The sequence below is a fragment of the Protopterus annectens genome, chromosome 10.part0, assembly GCF_019279795.1.
Source record: "Protopterus annectens isolate FY-2018-M chromosome 10.part0, PAN1.0, whole genome shotgun sequence".
Taxonomy (NCBI): domain Eukaryota; kingdom Metazoa; phylum Chordata; order Ceratodontiformes; family Protopteridae; genus Protopterus; species Protopterus annectens.
In genome coordinates this window covers 1,624,605,623-1,624,621,808 of record NC_056744.1, presented here as the reverse complement: position 1 = coordinate 1,624,621,808, position 16,186 = coordinate 1,624,605,623, and the positions used below count along the sequence as shown (strand labels likewise).

Below are 16,186 nucleotides of genomic sequence, written 5' to 3'. Positions count from 1 at the left end.
TCTTTTTATTTTATTTATGTGCTTTTTAAATTCCACTTTCCTTTATCCCACTCAGTAGCTATACCTTCTGGAGTACTTTTCTGTTTTCCCTAATAACTCCCGGATAATTTAACCAGTTCTCCTTTTTTGTGCTTGAATTAACCTATCCCATGTAGTATTAGATTGGCTTCACCCATCCTATGGTCAGTTTCACGCTTTCATTGTTTTTCTTTTCCTGTTTTAGTTACTTTCAGTGGAGTATTTAAATTACGTCTGTTTTCTGTCCACTCTTTTTCATAAAAGAATGGCTTCCGTGTAGCCTTTCAAGATCATTGCTGTCAGCTTTTTTGCATGTCCTTTTTGTGGTGTTCCTTGTAATAGAATCCTGCTGCGTAGAGAAAAGAATTATATGTGTATGCTTGTAATGCCAGTGATATTTTGTGTATGAGAATGTGCACTGTTCTGCATGTATTGAATGTGTACTTACATGCGTTATGTGTTGATGTTGTTTTGTTAAATCCAGCAGTGTGACCTTTTTCAAGAAAGAGAAACTCTGTAGTAGCATTACAGCTCATTTAAACAGTAGACATTGTTCATTAGTGGCATAAAAATAATCAGAAAACACGCCAGTGTATCAGCAGTACAACAAGTAAGTGTCAAACTTTTGGTCATAGATTGCTTTGTTTGTAAGGAAAAAATATTTGCAGTATTTTTCAGAGACTTTTAAATTCAGGATAATTATGGTTTGCACTCTCTAAATTTCATGTAATAAGTAGATGAATCGGAATAGAGTTCATTGGCATTAATTTAGGCGAATATAACAGAGTTGGTTTACTTAGAAGAAATAAGCACACGTTGACTTCATTTCTGTTGGAAATAGTATAGTTTGAGTTATGGACTGACATTTTTCACTACAGGAGATTCATCTTTATGAGAGTCCACAGTTGTGAAATTTCATGCTTTTGTTTTGTTACAAAGCTTAAGAAGCTTCTAGCAGTTTGTCATGAGTTGCTTGTGATTACTGTGGAAAAGCTTTAACATTTCATGCATACTGAGGACCCTGTAGCCTGTTTTAAAAATGTACCTCTTCTGTGCCCTTTTCCTTTACTAGCTGGAAACTGCTTTTTCTCTGGTAAAATTAGATGGATTTTGCCCTTGTGCTTTCCTTATCCATCTGGCTTGTCGTTCATCACTAGCTGACAAGGACATACCTTTGCTTTTCTGTTTGGTGCCCCCCCCCCCCCGTCTTGTTTTTGTCTCTTTTTTTTTTTTTTTTTCTCACAGCCAACTCACAGAGTGACCCCATGGACAGACACTGCTATCCATTGAGTTTACAAGACAAGAGGGGGGAAACAGAAGTGCTTACTGATCACCAGTCTTGCATTTCTTTACTGTCCTTTTTGGTTTTCACTGAAATTGCTTTGCATGCAAACATACTTTTAAAAGTACTTGTTCAACAATATGCATTCTGTCTTAGTAAATACATAATTTGGCTTGGTCATGAACGTGCTATTATGAGAATGAATTCCACATTTACAAACGTCTGTGTTTTCTTTAAAATTCGGTGCAGATCTTTTCCCTTTTGGTTCCTAGATTAGGCACTGTTTAGGAGCAGTTATCGTTTCTTTACAGTGTGTGTATTCTAGACTTCTTCATTTGTAGAGCCAGAACCATTGTAGCTCAGACTTTAAATTAAACTTGTGATTGGTCAGTAACCATTTGTAAAGGGGAAAGGTTGGTGGTCTTTTCTTCTGCATCTGCCAAGATAATATGTACCTTTTGTAATTTGGTGTTTGGGGTGGGTCTTCTTGTTATTTATTTATTTTTAGGGTATTCCAGAACTGGTGCTCTTTCTTGAGTTATTGTATGTACTGGCTTTCAGTGTCTGTCTGTTAAGGTCTTAGTGGTGGTTGAATCTGCTTGTTTTGGTTTCTGTTATTTTGACGTTGGGTGACCTTGTTTTGGGATTAGTAGGTTTGCAATCTGCCTGCTATGAGAACCGTTTTGACCGGTTACCATTGCTGTCTTGTGTCATCTGATGTTGGCTGCATGAATTGACACCTAGTAGAAAAAAGTGGCAGAAAAGTACTGTTTTTATACAGCAGATGCTTTCTTCCCAGCTGTAGGGTTAGAGTTCACCAGGGGTTAACCATGTGATCATCATAGTATGGAAAACACTGACATTGCACTCAGTGGAAGGTTATGATAATTTTTAGTTACAGCTTCACTGCAAATGGTGGAGTAGTTGCTATGTTTTAAGAAGGCTGTTTGTATTACACTGAGCAGATGATTTTGTGCTTCCCTCATCATGGTATGCACAACACGGTTATATGTGATGACTGTTCTTTCAAGTTGTTCCTTATTGAAAGCCAGTAGGTGTATGTGACCCAAATGGTGCATAGTAGTTGACCTTTTTTAATGTTATCTGTCACTTTACTTTCAGACATACCCATTCCTTTTTATTCTTCAAGAATTTCCTAGTTATCTACTGAGCGTTCCATTTTTACTGCTAATCTTCAATTTTTGCTTTCCTTCCTTTGATGCAGTCGAGCATTTTTTATTTAACTGGGTGAATAGCTGTGTCAGGGTCAGTTGCATAAATTCTGGGGCAAGAGTTTCCTTCTCTTTTGTAGACAGTGGTGTTTATGTCTACGCAGGGGCCGATTGTTCTCCTGATACCATGACCCTGTTGTATTCTGTCATATTTACAGTTGGGTTACATTTCTGAAATGGAGAGAAGGGGCATTCTAGGCTGGTTATTGGCCTCTTTTACTACTGTAGGTTCATTTTAAGACTCAGGTTCCTAATGTTACTTACTCATTTTAAGCCATGAACAAAACATTTGAAATGACAGAGTTTGGGGGAGGGCTGTCTTGTTTGATTTTTAACTTTAACAATGAATAGTTTGAGAAGGTCTGAATTTTGGTTTGGAGGGGAAGGGCAAAAGTCATTTACCGTTTACAGGCTCAATGGATTTGCACTGGAAAACGCCATTGTTTGCCTTCCCGCTGTAGTGATCTGGAAGGCAGTCATAACCTTGGCAGGCTTAGCAATTGGTGATGTACAGACAGGTATGTAACTAGCTGTTGGTTCAGCAGAGCTTGCTGATTGGTGCTCATGAATGCAGTGGTTGTATTATGAAAGATAGACTCAGGTCTTTCCCAGGATTTGTTTTGATACTGGATTTTTCTGTTTCTGCCTTAGTGAAAGGAGGCTGTTAACATCTGTTTGGATACCATCTTGTGCCAGCTAGCTGATGCCGTGTTTAAATCAGCAGGCAGATGGCACATGAGCACCTCTGCTTGTTTCTGGAGTAAGAAACTCTGCTAGGCCATGAAGTTGCACCCAGCAAGACTTGTGCATTCTGGGAGTTAGAATGGTCTGTTATACTGTTGTAACTGTATAAAAGCACTTCTTTAATGACATTGGTCATAGTAAACAATGCATGCGTTTTCACTGCTGGGCTGTGGTTCATTGCCCTTTAGAGTTGTATTCCTTTACTTGTGTGTGTAATGCCCTGAAGCGCATGACTCATTTGTGTGAAGAATGCTGGATGGCAATTTTGCTATTATTTGGTAAATGGCTTTGATTGCTTTTGAAGACCAGTAAGCCTGGCGTATTGCAGAGGAACACCAGTCTGCATTGTCCATAGCCTAAAAATAAATAGTGCTATATTGATAAAATGAATTGGACAGGCTGCAGTGAGGAAGACACCGTAATCTTTTTTTTTTTTTTTTTTTCTGCTGGCATTTCCCAGGTTGGATTTTGATTGACCGGAGTGGAAAGCATTTTGGAATGATCCTTAACTATTTGAGGGATGGTGCTATCCCACTTCCTGAGATCCAACGCGAGCTGGAAGAGCTGTTGGCTGAAGCAAGGTACTACCTGATCCAGGGATTGGTAGAAGAGTGCCAGTTGGCTCTGCAGGTAAGTGAGCAGCTGTTAAGTAGTGGTGACCTTGGGCTGGGATGTTGGTGGGTTTCTTTCTGAGACATCTGGCTGAAGTACTCCAGTGTGACATTTTCTGTAAGAGCTAGTATTATTTTTTTGCTCTCTGGGGGATGCTTTGGTTGGGGGAGGGGTGAGTCCAACATAGCTGATCCAAGGAGTTCTGTTACTTCAACTACCTTCTGGGCAGGCTAGGGGTGGAATGGACTGAGTTACATTAGCTGACGTGAAACGCTTCTGTGGTGCTGCATCATTTATGTAAGAATATTTCGTGGGAGTCCCCCCAGAAGTTTATTGCACAGACTGTGTGAGGTGCTGAGAAAAGGGGCGAGTTGAAATTACCAATGATCGTTTTCAGTCTGGAGTATTGTGGTTCCTTTGCTGGGCGGGAGCTGCTGTTACTGATTTGACTTCATAGGTGTGTTTACCTACGTAGTGCACCAACTTTCTTATTTGTGTGTCATCTTAAGATGGTTAAATGCACAGCTGATGGGTAGTAACGTAGTAGACCACCTTTCTTCTGTTGGAAAAGCTGGAGTATCTTGTCACTGGGAATGTTCCAGAAAGATAAGTTAACAGAACAGGCTTTTCATGAAAAGTGTGTGCTTTTTATTTAGTATTTCTGTGAAGTTTGTAATGATTTGTTGTTTTTTCTGTAGCAGAAGAATGAAGGATATGACCCGGTTTGTAGAATTCCGATGATCACCTCACCAAAGGAGGAACAGATGATCATCTCTTCCAGCAACAAGGTGAGGGCCCACCATCTGAACTGGTCATTCTAACTACTTCTCCAAAGCCCTGCATGATATGTGAGTGTGGGATTTGTAGAATAGTAAAGCCAGTATTAAAAACTGGAGGGTAGAATGGTAGAGAAAAGATGTTTGTATGAGTAAGGGAATGGGTGAGTGGGCTTTTTTTTTTTTTTTTTTGAAGAAGCAGGGCTATTTTAATATAACTGGTTGTATAATGAGAGAGGTAGAATGTAAATTTTATATGGTGAGTTTATTATGCTCCTTGAAATGTTAAGGATTGAGCAACTGTGTAGAGCATAAGATGGTATGGTCTAACAGGAGAAGTAGCGCTTAAGTGGAAAGGTAATAAGCAAGCTGCAGAGTCTGTTCAGGAGGCAGCGGTAACGGTGTGGGATACATGACTTTATCACAGTGGGGACTAGGTGGGCAGAAATGAGGAGGAGACCGGCTAGTTTAAATCTCAGAGTACAGAACAGGCTTTGTTGAAACATTTAATAATATAAATGGTTTAGTAGAATGTCTAAGCACTGATGCTTTTTAAGAGTAGCATGGATTAAAGCAAAGAAATAGGCTGAAGATTTGGGACCTTGGTTCTCATCTGGAAAGGTTGGTGACCTTTTCTGATAAATTGCCTGTGTATAGTTTAGTAAGGTAAAAAAGGCAGGAATTGTAGAATTCTGTTAGTGGGTAAAGTGTGGTGGGGAGAAGTAACATTCAGAATTGTTAATTGGTTAGGAGATACTTTGAAGCTGTAAAGCTTTGTGGCTGGCATAGTATTTCAGTTGATTAGAAAAGTAGAAGATTAAAAAAGGTGTCAATCTGTACGGCTGTATTGCTTGGGTGAGCAGTTTCCTTGGGGGTAAAGTTGCACTGCGTATGGTATTTGTCAGACAGACCAAAGAACATAAATTTAAAAGTGATATTGCCTGTGATCCATGCATTAAAATCTCTTCACCTATGGTCCCCATGGCCTCCCCAAGTGATTACAGATGACATCATAGGATGCGGTGCATCTACAAGCAAGAGGGCAGAAGGTTGTACCCTCAGGGCAGGCAGGCTGCATTAGCTTGGAAGTTAGCTCTTTAGCACTTTTTAATTCTCCAAGCATTTTATTTTTTGTCAGAGCAAAACTTAGTGGCAGACAAGCTGAACAGGACCGGGACAGACCCCCCACAAATTGAACAAGGACATCTTCCAGGAAATGATCCAATTGTGAGGAACCCCTCAAGTAGATCTATTTCCATTTTTTTTCAGAACAGATGCCTTTTTTTTCTCATTGTCAGGGAAGGTTCATTTATACATTTCTACCCTTTCCACTGAGATCCAGCGTAATTTTGAAGTTTCAAAACTCTCCAAAAATAATTGTGATGTGACCCCCCTTTAGGCACAGACAGCATTGTTTTTTTTCTTCTTCTTTTTATGGAATTAGCAAATGGCAGTTGCTACAAGGTGCCTTATAAATTGGTCCTTGGCTCACAAGACAGTGGGAGTTTGTTATACACCAGCCTCTGAAACGTATTCAGTTAACTACCTGAATAATTAAATTGTTATACCTTTTAGGCACTTCTTTTCAGGGAGTGTGCAGCAGGTACTAAAGGAGGCAAGAAATTTTACTGCTAGAAAATCTTATAGTGGCAAGTAGAAGAGTTTTCTGGTTGGTGCCTAACCACTAAACAGGGTCTTATTGGGGATTATGTACCACTGTTGGTCAAGCATTTGTGAAAGTTACAAGCTTCTGGTCTTTCATACTCCTCTGTCAAGGTACATCAGTGTTTTTAGTAGTTAAACAGTTTCTGTAAAGAGTGTTACACTTGAGACCAGCATGCATGCAGTTTGCACCTTCATGGGATCTTAGTTTTGTGCTGGAAAAGTTAACCACATCTCATTTTGTCCCTGCACATTAAGCGGATTTAAGGATCATTGTATGGCAAACTGTTATTGTTTCTCTGACGTCTGCAAGAAGTATCAGAGTTGCAGCCTATCATGGTGGGTGGTGGGTGAATCTTATCCAGTTTTCCGTAGTGGTAGGGTGTCATTAAGGGGAAAAAAATCCCTCATTCATGTCCAAGTTATTTCAGAGTTCACTTTGAATCAGGGCATCATTCTTCTAGTATTTTATCCCGACTGTCCGAACCAGGGAGAAAGGATTCTAATTACTTTGAACATTTATAGGCAGCTCAGTCTTAACAGAACTAAGTCCTTTAGAAAAGCTGATCAGCTATTTATTTCTTATGTTGGGACTGAGAAAGGGCAACGTGTTGTAACGGACCCTTCTAGATGGTTGTCTTTGACTATTGCATTTTGTTATACCCACCATGGTAAAACAGTTCCAGGCAGTATCAAGACACGCTGTACTAGGGCTTTGTCTTCTTTCTTGGCATATTGGAAAAGAATGTACTCTAGAAGCATTTTGCAGGCAGCTACATGGTCTTCTGTACATACCTTTACAAGGTATTTCATACTGAATTCCCTTTTCTAGATCCTGGACTGAAATTGCTAGGATCATTTTTTATGGACTTCTGGAACCATATCCTTCCTCCTCCCAAGTTGGATAAGCTTTGGTAGTCAGCCCTACAGCCTAATGGCTACTGCAGCAGAGAGAATGATGAACATGTACAGTTGTGTAAACTTGCTCGTAATGGTAGGTGTACAAATTTCCCCTACTGCAGCAGAGAGGGTGATGAATCTGTACAGTTGTGTAAGCTTACCTATAATGGTAGATGTACAGATTCCCCCTACTGTAATAGCAGCACCCATGCTCCATCCCTATCCCTATTTTGGTTTAAAAGAAGACTATGACACGAAAAGTATAACATTTAAACCAAAATAGGTGGTGGGGCTTTGCCCCCCACACCCCCCAATGTGGGAGGCTGTGTCCCCCACACTCCCCCAACTATATATACCAACTCCAGGGACGCACTACATTGGGGAAGGGGACAAATCCCTGTTATTTACCTTAAATTCCAGCAAGTACTAGTTGTCAGTTTTTATACTAGTGTTGAGGAATGTTTTAATTAGAACACGTTTGCATCGTATGTATTGTGAAAATGTTACAGTAATCTTTAGTATGAGTGTTTTAATTTTATTTATATTAATTAAAATATTATGGTTTATTTTATCTAATTGGGGCCAATTATGACCATGAGGTAATTAGGAGAGTGGTATATAAGGAGGGAATACAATGCATTTTTATTTCTGATGAAGTCCTGGACATACTAGGACGAAAATGTGGTGTTTTGTAAGCGTTAAAATAAAACGTGCTTTTTTGCTCCCATTTACGCTGCGTTGGTGGCTTCATTACGCTGGTTCCTAAGTGCTTTGTTTTGGATGGTTATTAGTCGTTTTTAAAGCACTTATCTCTTTTGTTACTTTGGTGTGTGTGTGTGTGTGTGTGTGTGTGTGTGTGTGTGTATATATATATATATATATATATATATATATATATATATATATATATATATATATATATACATTTTTTTAAGAAATGGTTTGGTGGTTATTTCTTGTTTTGCTTCAGGAAGAGTATGCTGCTGTTTAACTTTTAGGTAAGAAAGTCTTGAAGGTTTTCCATTCTGACTGCTGATTTTCCCTCCTAAGGGTTGACCACTGAAGGTTTTATATTTTGACTGCTGATTTTTTCCCTCCTCAGGGCTGACCAGTGAGCAGTAAGAGTGGAAGTGTGGGAGGGAGATGGAGCTTTTAGCAGCTGACTTGCCCAAGACGAACCCATACAGCCTAAAGGTTACTATAGCAGTGAGGAGTTTGAATATCTACTGCTGTGGATAAGTGCAACTTACACAACTTTACTTTTTCTTTTTATTCCTTTTATTAGAAGCTGCCACAGTAGCATGCTTCCAGATATTGGAGATGCTGTGTTAGGAATGTGTTGGTGAACATACTGCATTGTTTTTGGCTTTCTGGTATCTCATCTGGTCCCAAGGAAGAGGTGTTTCTAAACGTAATGGGGAGAGAGGTGACCATTTCCTATACAATTTCTAGTGGGATTATTTTACAGATAGTAAGATTGAATTGGGTTTCTCTGTATGATCTGAAATATGTTTCTTATCTGTGTGCTTGTGTGTTAACTATTTCTTCTGGTTCAGCTATGATGATACCATTTTAATTTAGCACACATTTCAAAGCCTTATTGTCAGCCATTGTGGCAGATTTTATCTCTAGTGACACTTGAGGTTAAGATAAAGGATTTTTATGAAACAGACTCCATATTTTATTTTGTTTGGGATATGGAAGTTGGATTAAATGTCTGTTTTGTGTGGGATTATAGCAGGGTACATTATGTAGCAGATTGCAGGAGTGTGTTGCCGAGCTCGGGGGGGGTAATCAAATTGGGTTGGACAAGGGGATCTGCGAGGATGGGAAGGTGGTTGGAGGAGTTCTGCATATAGAGAAAGCATGAAAGGGGTTAGAGAGCAACAACCCATCTAGCTTTTTTACATGGGGATGATAATTGTGTTGTTATGGAAACAAGAAACCTTCCTAAACTTAAGGATGAGCAGAACAAAACTAAAGTACAAACTATTTAGTAATAAGGCAGCCACGGGGTAAGTGGGAGATGACAGTGGACATGGAAACTTAAAAGATAGATACTGTTCCGGGTGTTTTAGCAGAAAAGGAAAGAGACAGAATTAGTAGAAATGAAGGGTAGGGAAAGAGGAAAGACAGAATTGTTAGAAAGGAAGGGTGATGGGATAATTTATTGTCAAGAAACAAGCAGAAATATTTAGTATTTTTCTTGATTTTATTTTATTTTTTTTGGCTTCATTTATTTTTGGCCACTTTTACTTTCTGTCACTGATCTTTACCCATGTCCCAATTAGTCTGTCACATTTCTCTTCCACCTTCCACCCCCCCTTCTGCCATGGACTCAGTTTGTATCCAGGGGGTCAGGGTATTCTGGGGGAATCCTGCTGTGACTCTGCAAGTGGGCACTCCCTGTGTAGGAAGAGAGTGCCTTATGGTCTACAGCCTTTATGCTTCTGTTTACTCTTTAAGAGAGGTGAGAGCAGGTAAAGGTAGGCATCCTGTATGTAGCCAGGGGCAAGAAATTAATGTGTGAGAAAGGGAATGATAGCTGAGCGGAGTGAGTAAAAGTCACAGCCAGCTCAATCATGCTCATTCATGCTGCTCCTGTAGTAGCCTGTATTCAGGGAAGGACACCGTAGTCTGTACCAAACTCTGCCCTATTTGTACGCAGATCCTTAACCCTTCTTCTGGAGATGGGTGAACTTATGTAAAGCACTCATTCCCACCGCTGCTCCCCATCAACTTCATCACATGTGCGCCCCTGATTGAGCCCTTGTCTGGATTGCGGTTAGGGTTCTGTCATTTACACGGTAGAGTTGAGATCTGTGAGAATTTTTTATGATGAAAGAAAAGGATATGTGTCAGCGTGTAAGGGTAAAGTGGTAATGGATATAAAATGATGGACTGAATGATAATTGGGGAGGACTTGGAGCTGACTAGAGCATTTTGGCCAGAAAGGATAACTCCTAAAGTGCCAATTGTCTTGTTTGCGGTAGATGGTGAACTGCTGCCCAAGCTTTCTAATCGATCATTAGAAATGCTGGTGATGCTGCAGGACTAGAGGAAGGCACTGATGGTGCCTCAGAACAAGTGAGAGGTTAAAAGGAAATTTCTGGTTTTATATACTGATGAGCCTGACTCACTCATAGCTAGGATGGAAAAATATCGAAGGAAAGGTTAGTAAAATTTCTAGAACAAAAATAATCTAGCGGTTGTAAAAAAAAAATAGATTTTGCCAAGAGCAGTTTCTTTCATAATATCAAACTCGTGACCTGTAGGCCTTCAGGAAGCTTGTTTGCTGTTATCTTAATATATATAATGCATCTTGTGTGTCCCATACAAGTGTTAGGATTATTCTAAAAATTATAATTAAGGTCCTGGCATTTTTTGTACCTCACTGACCTTATCTGTCAGGTGTGTTGCATTTGAAGGGAGTGAGACTGAGCCTGTGATGACCAGATGGACAGAGTTGGTTAATTGAGCCAAAGCAGTGGTTGCTAGTTAATGGAGACCAATCAGATACAGACTGGATTCTGCAGTGGGTGCTGTAGAGTTGGAACTTGATTTGGTACTGTTCGGTATGTTTGAATTGGCTGTATTATGTGAATAGTTAAGTATATGCCTGCAGGTTATACAAATAGTTTTTTTTTTTTTTAAGATTACTGTGGTAGCAGCTTGCAGAGGGACTTGGTGAACTTGACTGTGTGTTAAAGTAGATGACTGTTGCTTAAGGTTAGAGTTACGGTCGTTGGTGGTGGTAACATGAGGGAGATTTACAGACCAAGTATTGACTCTAAGATCAGGCAGGGACATACTAAATGTAATGGAAAAAGAAATTTTTTTGTGTGTCAGAACTGATGCATCCAGTGCAGTGTGGGAAACTGGAGTATTGAGTTATGTAGCTGGGGTTGGGTAAGTCTTGGAATTCAAGGGACTCTGCTCTCATACAATGCACTTGTGAGATCACTTGCATGTGGAGTATTGATTGTTTGTGGAATTGTCAAAAAAGTAGAACAGATGTTGGACGGGCTGCATAGAAAAGCCACTAAATTGATCAAAGGTATAGTGGATTTCTGGTGTGAGGGCATACTTAAAAAGAAACAGGTGAGGCTATGGAGCTGAGAAGATGGAGGAGGTAGGAAAGGGCGTGATTGACAGCTGGAGGGAATAATTTTAGGATGGTTGTTAATGATCATATTATTTTATTGAAAGGGTACAACAGATTTGGAATTGACTTATGGTTGTAACTTACACACATATGAAGGTGTTTACAAGGGTTAGGTTACGTTAGGTGAGGACATGACAGTTTTTTTTTTTTTTTTTTTTTTTATGGCTAAGCTGCATATGTTTGCAGTAGGAACATTTCTATACAGCATATGTTTCTTGTGAGGAAATGTGAAGATGTACATCTCACTAAGAAAACTGACGGATGCATTTTTTTGTAGAAACATGTGGTTACAAGGCAGGTGCCACACACTGTAAACTACTTAGCGGGAAGCGTGGTAAGGGATTTTGCACTGTGTACTGAAACTGTGTGTATCAGCAGGGGCAATTATGGTGCAATACAAGGCCAATTTCCTTACACTGGAATGCACAATGTGGTTATGCTAAGTTTAGTTGTGTGGCATAGAAGGACGAAGCCATGATTGTGACCCAGATGACTCGAGCTTTAAGAGCTGGTTAAGGGGAGCATATGGTTTGCCCATCCTAGGAGGAGGGTGTGGTGGTTCCCAGTTGAGTTGTCCTTCCTTTTGGTGCATGAGCATGGTGAATGAGCCAGGGAAGATGTGCGCTGCAGCAGCCCAGGCTGGAGACTGCAGCCCTTGTCTGCATATATGAAGGAGCTTGCATGTGTGCATAAAGGGGTGTGGGTAGTTCTTTTGTGATGCAGGTGTCCATGTCACCACCAGGGGTTGGGTTAGAGCCTACAGAAATGCCCTTGGTTGTCAGAATGCCAGTGATGATACAAGCAAACCTGTATGATAGTATATGTCCCTAGTATGTGGAAATGAATGGGCTGAGCCCAGCTGGGGGAGGTTTGTTGGTCAGCAGGGGGTGGGAGCAAAGAAATACATAAAGTAAAATGTAAGCTGTGCTGCACAGCAGTGAAAGGCAGACAGAATGTGGACTGGAACTCTGTGTACCTACAGAGGCATGTACAGCGCAAGCTTCATTTAGTACTTGTAAAAGGTGGGACTTGACAGCATTTGTGGTTATTTCATGTGTCCATGGGACTAGGGCTTGTGATGGGTTTTATCAACAGTGACCATTTGAGAAGGGGGTAATGCAAACTTCTTTGCACTGTGATGTAGTTATAGTTGGTGACAGATGGGGAATTAACAGCACTGGGGACTAAATCCTTGGTTTATCCAGTGGTGTGCAGACATCTGAACATTTTGATTGCATATGTACTGGGACTGACCTTTGGTGCCTAAATGTAGGGTCTGAGTTATTAAGGAAAGAGCTAAATGTAAATTTCTTAATTAACCTAATATAGGAATGAGGGACCGAAGAGGTAAATAATGTTATGATTTCCTGTGCCTGTTATCTTTGCTTGATGTGCTACATTGTCTTTTTTTGTGTTTCCTTCAGCCTGTGGTGAAGTTGTTACATAACAGAAGCAACAATAAGTACTCCTACACTAGGTAAGTGATGTATGTTGCCAGTTTACTAGTCTTTTTTCAGCATTGCACTTGTATTTTAAGGAATGCTGGTGGAAGCAGAATTGAACCCATACACACTGAAAAGGGATGAAAAGGATATGACTACTATTCTTGGGGATTTTAGCTGGGACTTGCAGAAGGCCACTTAAGATGTGATCTAGTCCTGTAAAACAGTCAGCACATAAGAGGAAACGATGGGGCTATGTTTCTGATCCAACAGTGCCAGATTGTAGTTAAAGTATTGCATTGTTTAAGTAATAATGTTTTTACTTTCATATTTTGTTCTTGTGTAATACATGCCTACAGCAGCCTCTATAAATCCTGTATGAATAAATTAGTTTTACCATGCATGCATCAGCGATACTATGTCATTTTAAAAAAACCTGATGCATCGTACAGCCAAAGAAACCTTTATACTAACTGAGTTTTACATGTAAATGCAAGGATCTAGTTGGCTATAGTGCAACCGAGCCTTAACTGTGGCTCTAGTAACTCAGGTTTGAAAAGCAGACCTAGGACCCTTGGATCAAAGGGTGTAAAACTAAGATAATACTGGTTGGGGTCCTGCCTTCAGGTCTAGCACTTCAGCCTGGCTGTCACGGGTACACAGAGGTTCACTTAAGGCAGGTTGAATGAGCATGGAAGCACTCATGCATGTAAAGATCTTACTGATTATTGTTGCACATTATTGCTCAGCGATGGTAGTTGTAGGAGAAAATGTGTACTAGCTATAGATGTTCATCCAGCATGCATCTCTTGGAATATGACTGTGAGGGAGCAGATGGGTGCTATATAGTTCCAGGCTGGCTAGATAGTTGCACTGGCAAGATGCCCAGGTTCCCTAAAAATGTAAGGATCTGTTTTGTTGTTCAGTAAAATTATTTTTTTCATTCTACCAATACTTTTTGTTTTCATATTCATTGTATGACTGATGTGCATGTCTTTGGTGTTCCATTAAATCTATTGATGTCATAGACTGAAAATCACCCCATATGATAGAAGTACTCTGTTTCTTCATCAGAGAACCGTTGTGCTGAAAGTCGTTGTATGAAGGCACAGAGTGGGTGAAGTTTATCCATTTTAAATCCCTCCTTCATTGGCAGATTTTTTTCTATTTGCCATTCTTGATCCATTTTTGTTGACAGATGGCCACATTGTCTAGGTTGTAGTTGGCTTTGCTTATGACTGTGCACCCTTTTATTTTAAATCACTGCATGTCTGTAGCGGTTTCTGAGATGTTGGTTTCACTGGCCTGTGGCAGGAAGGGCAGCAATGATACTACTGTCTAGAATATCAGCTTGCAGTGGTATTTAGTAAATTGTGAATGTCGCCCATATGTCTCACACTTGTAGTGGTCCTTGGATCAGAGGCCCAAAGCACATGTGAAATAAGGTTCAGAAGATTTTATGTATGGGAGAAGTGTTATAATTGTGTTGCATTTGGATAAAGCACCATTGGTCATGGATGGATTGTTAGCTTTTTGAACACAATATTTACTAGGAATTTTCTTTTATAGAGACGGAAGCTTGCTGAATGTGCCTTTTGGTAAACCGTCTTTCTTTTATATAGGGTTCATGAAAGATTCAAGTTGCATAATTTCTGGATCTGTTCTGTGCTTCATACCCTGTATACTCGGTTATTGTTTTATGTATTTTGTAGGTAAGTGAAATGGGTCACAGGGGTGCATTTTCACCATGATTTAGTTACAGCGCATATAAAACTTAATTGCATTATGAATAAAAAAAAAGTTGGCAGTCAAGTTGATTACGTAGCATGTTCTTTGGCAGAAGGATTCACTTTTCAACAGTAATTGTAAATTATGACAGCAAGCTTTAGAAATGCAAAGTCGTCGCAGTAGAGAGTAGTGTTATCATATTACAGGATTTTGAAAGTAGTTTCAGCTGTGTGCCTTTTGATGATTGTTTTAATTATAGTTCACTGTCTAGAATGGAGAGTGTTTTCTGATACTGCACATCTGTTCCTGAAAATTGCTTCCTCATTCAGTGTTGTATAAAGAGTTGAAAGCTTGTTTAACTATGGTGGAGTGCAGTCAATCACTGGATATTTTGTATGCAGAAAAATGTAGTGTGTCTTCTGCACTTCCTGAAGTCTTTGCTCTGCTTTATTGCATTTTTTATGTAATGGTGCCATTGTATGGGTTTAGTCTTAAACTTGCTGTTTTGTTTATCCTGGCTGGCACAGATGCTTCAATGTATTTATCTGGGAGACAGTAAAACTCGATGCCATAGGCAGCAGCCTTGGGTACAAGGTTTGTTGAGAAGCAATACTGTTTGTGATTATTGATACAAAGTAATTTGTTTTGAAGTAATCCCTGAATGTAGATACCTTATTAAGGGCCAGAGAGCAGGTTATTGGAGAGAAGGTCTGGGTAACAAATTGTACTGAATGGGATTCATTCCATTTTATTTTCGGATCCAGTGTTTTTTGTTTTGCGGTGGTGGTGCTGTGGTAGCTCTGTCGCCTCATAGTAAGACATTGTCCCGTTCGATTCTCAGCTAGAGCATCTTCTGTCTAGTGACATGCGTGAATGGGCGTACCTTTGATGAAGGTTGTGCATCAGGGTTGGCAACTCGGCACTTAAAAATCTACTGCCAATTATTAGTGGACCGGAGTTCCGCTGTGGCAACCCCTAACCGGGAAAAGCCGAGATACACCACAACAACAACATAGTACTGTGTTTACTGTTTGGCCCCAGGCCTGCAGACAATTCTTATAGCAATAGTGTACATCTGATTAACCTCAACACCTGTTTCAGCAAACCAGTGGGACTTAAAACATTTGAATTTTGATTCTTGTAATAATGATATGACTTTTGAGAGTTCTTTAAGGTTATTTTGGAAGAAACTTGTTCAGTTTAGGAAGCTGCAGTTTGGTAATATATGTATTTAAAGCAAAGTTTGTCTGATGATACAGTTCATAAGGGACTCAGGATTTGGAAGTTTCCCAAATGGTGTAGTTGGGGGAACTAAGTTTTATCATGAACTTGTTCATGTTGTTGATGAATGTCACTGCAGAGTGATGAGACTCATTATAGAAAATAATGAGCAGAGACTGGAACATTTAATTAGAGACATTAACACCATTGATAATCAGTTGCAGCAAGATTCACTTTTTGATGTTTGGCAAAATATCTTCATGTTTTTTTCTAGAGCTGAAAAAGTGGTAAATGAAATAAAAATTAGGAAATTCGGAAAAAGGGACTGGGATGCTAGAGAATATGAAAATCATACAGCATATCCAGTCCCTAAGCTTAACAAAGCTGACTTTGGTAATAATTGT

At 39.7% G+C, this 16,186-nt stretch overlaps 1 protein-coding gene across 5 annotated transcripts in view; it reads left to right on the top strand.

Annotated features, from left to right (window-relative positions):
- Positions 1-16,186, top strand: part of KCTD13 (potassium channel tetramerization domain containing 13) — a 180,074-nt gene that overhangs the window by 8,655 nt on the left and 155,233 nt on the right. For 4 of the 5 annotated variants that reach the window (XM_044086322.1, XM_044086321.1, XM_044086320.1 and 1 more), the window contains exons 3-5: positions 3,737-3,906; positions 4,587-4,676; positions 12,816-12,868. In XM_044086322.1, the coding sequence (XP_043942257.1) occupies positions 3,737-3,906; positions 4,587-4,676; positions 12,816-12,868 (313 nt within the window). The remainder of the gene's footprint in view (positions 1-3,736; positions 3,907-4,586; positions 4,677-12,815; positions 12,869-16,186) is intronic. The other variant, XM_044086323.1, reaches the window with a different exon arrangement.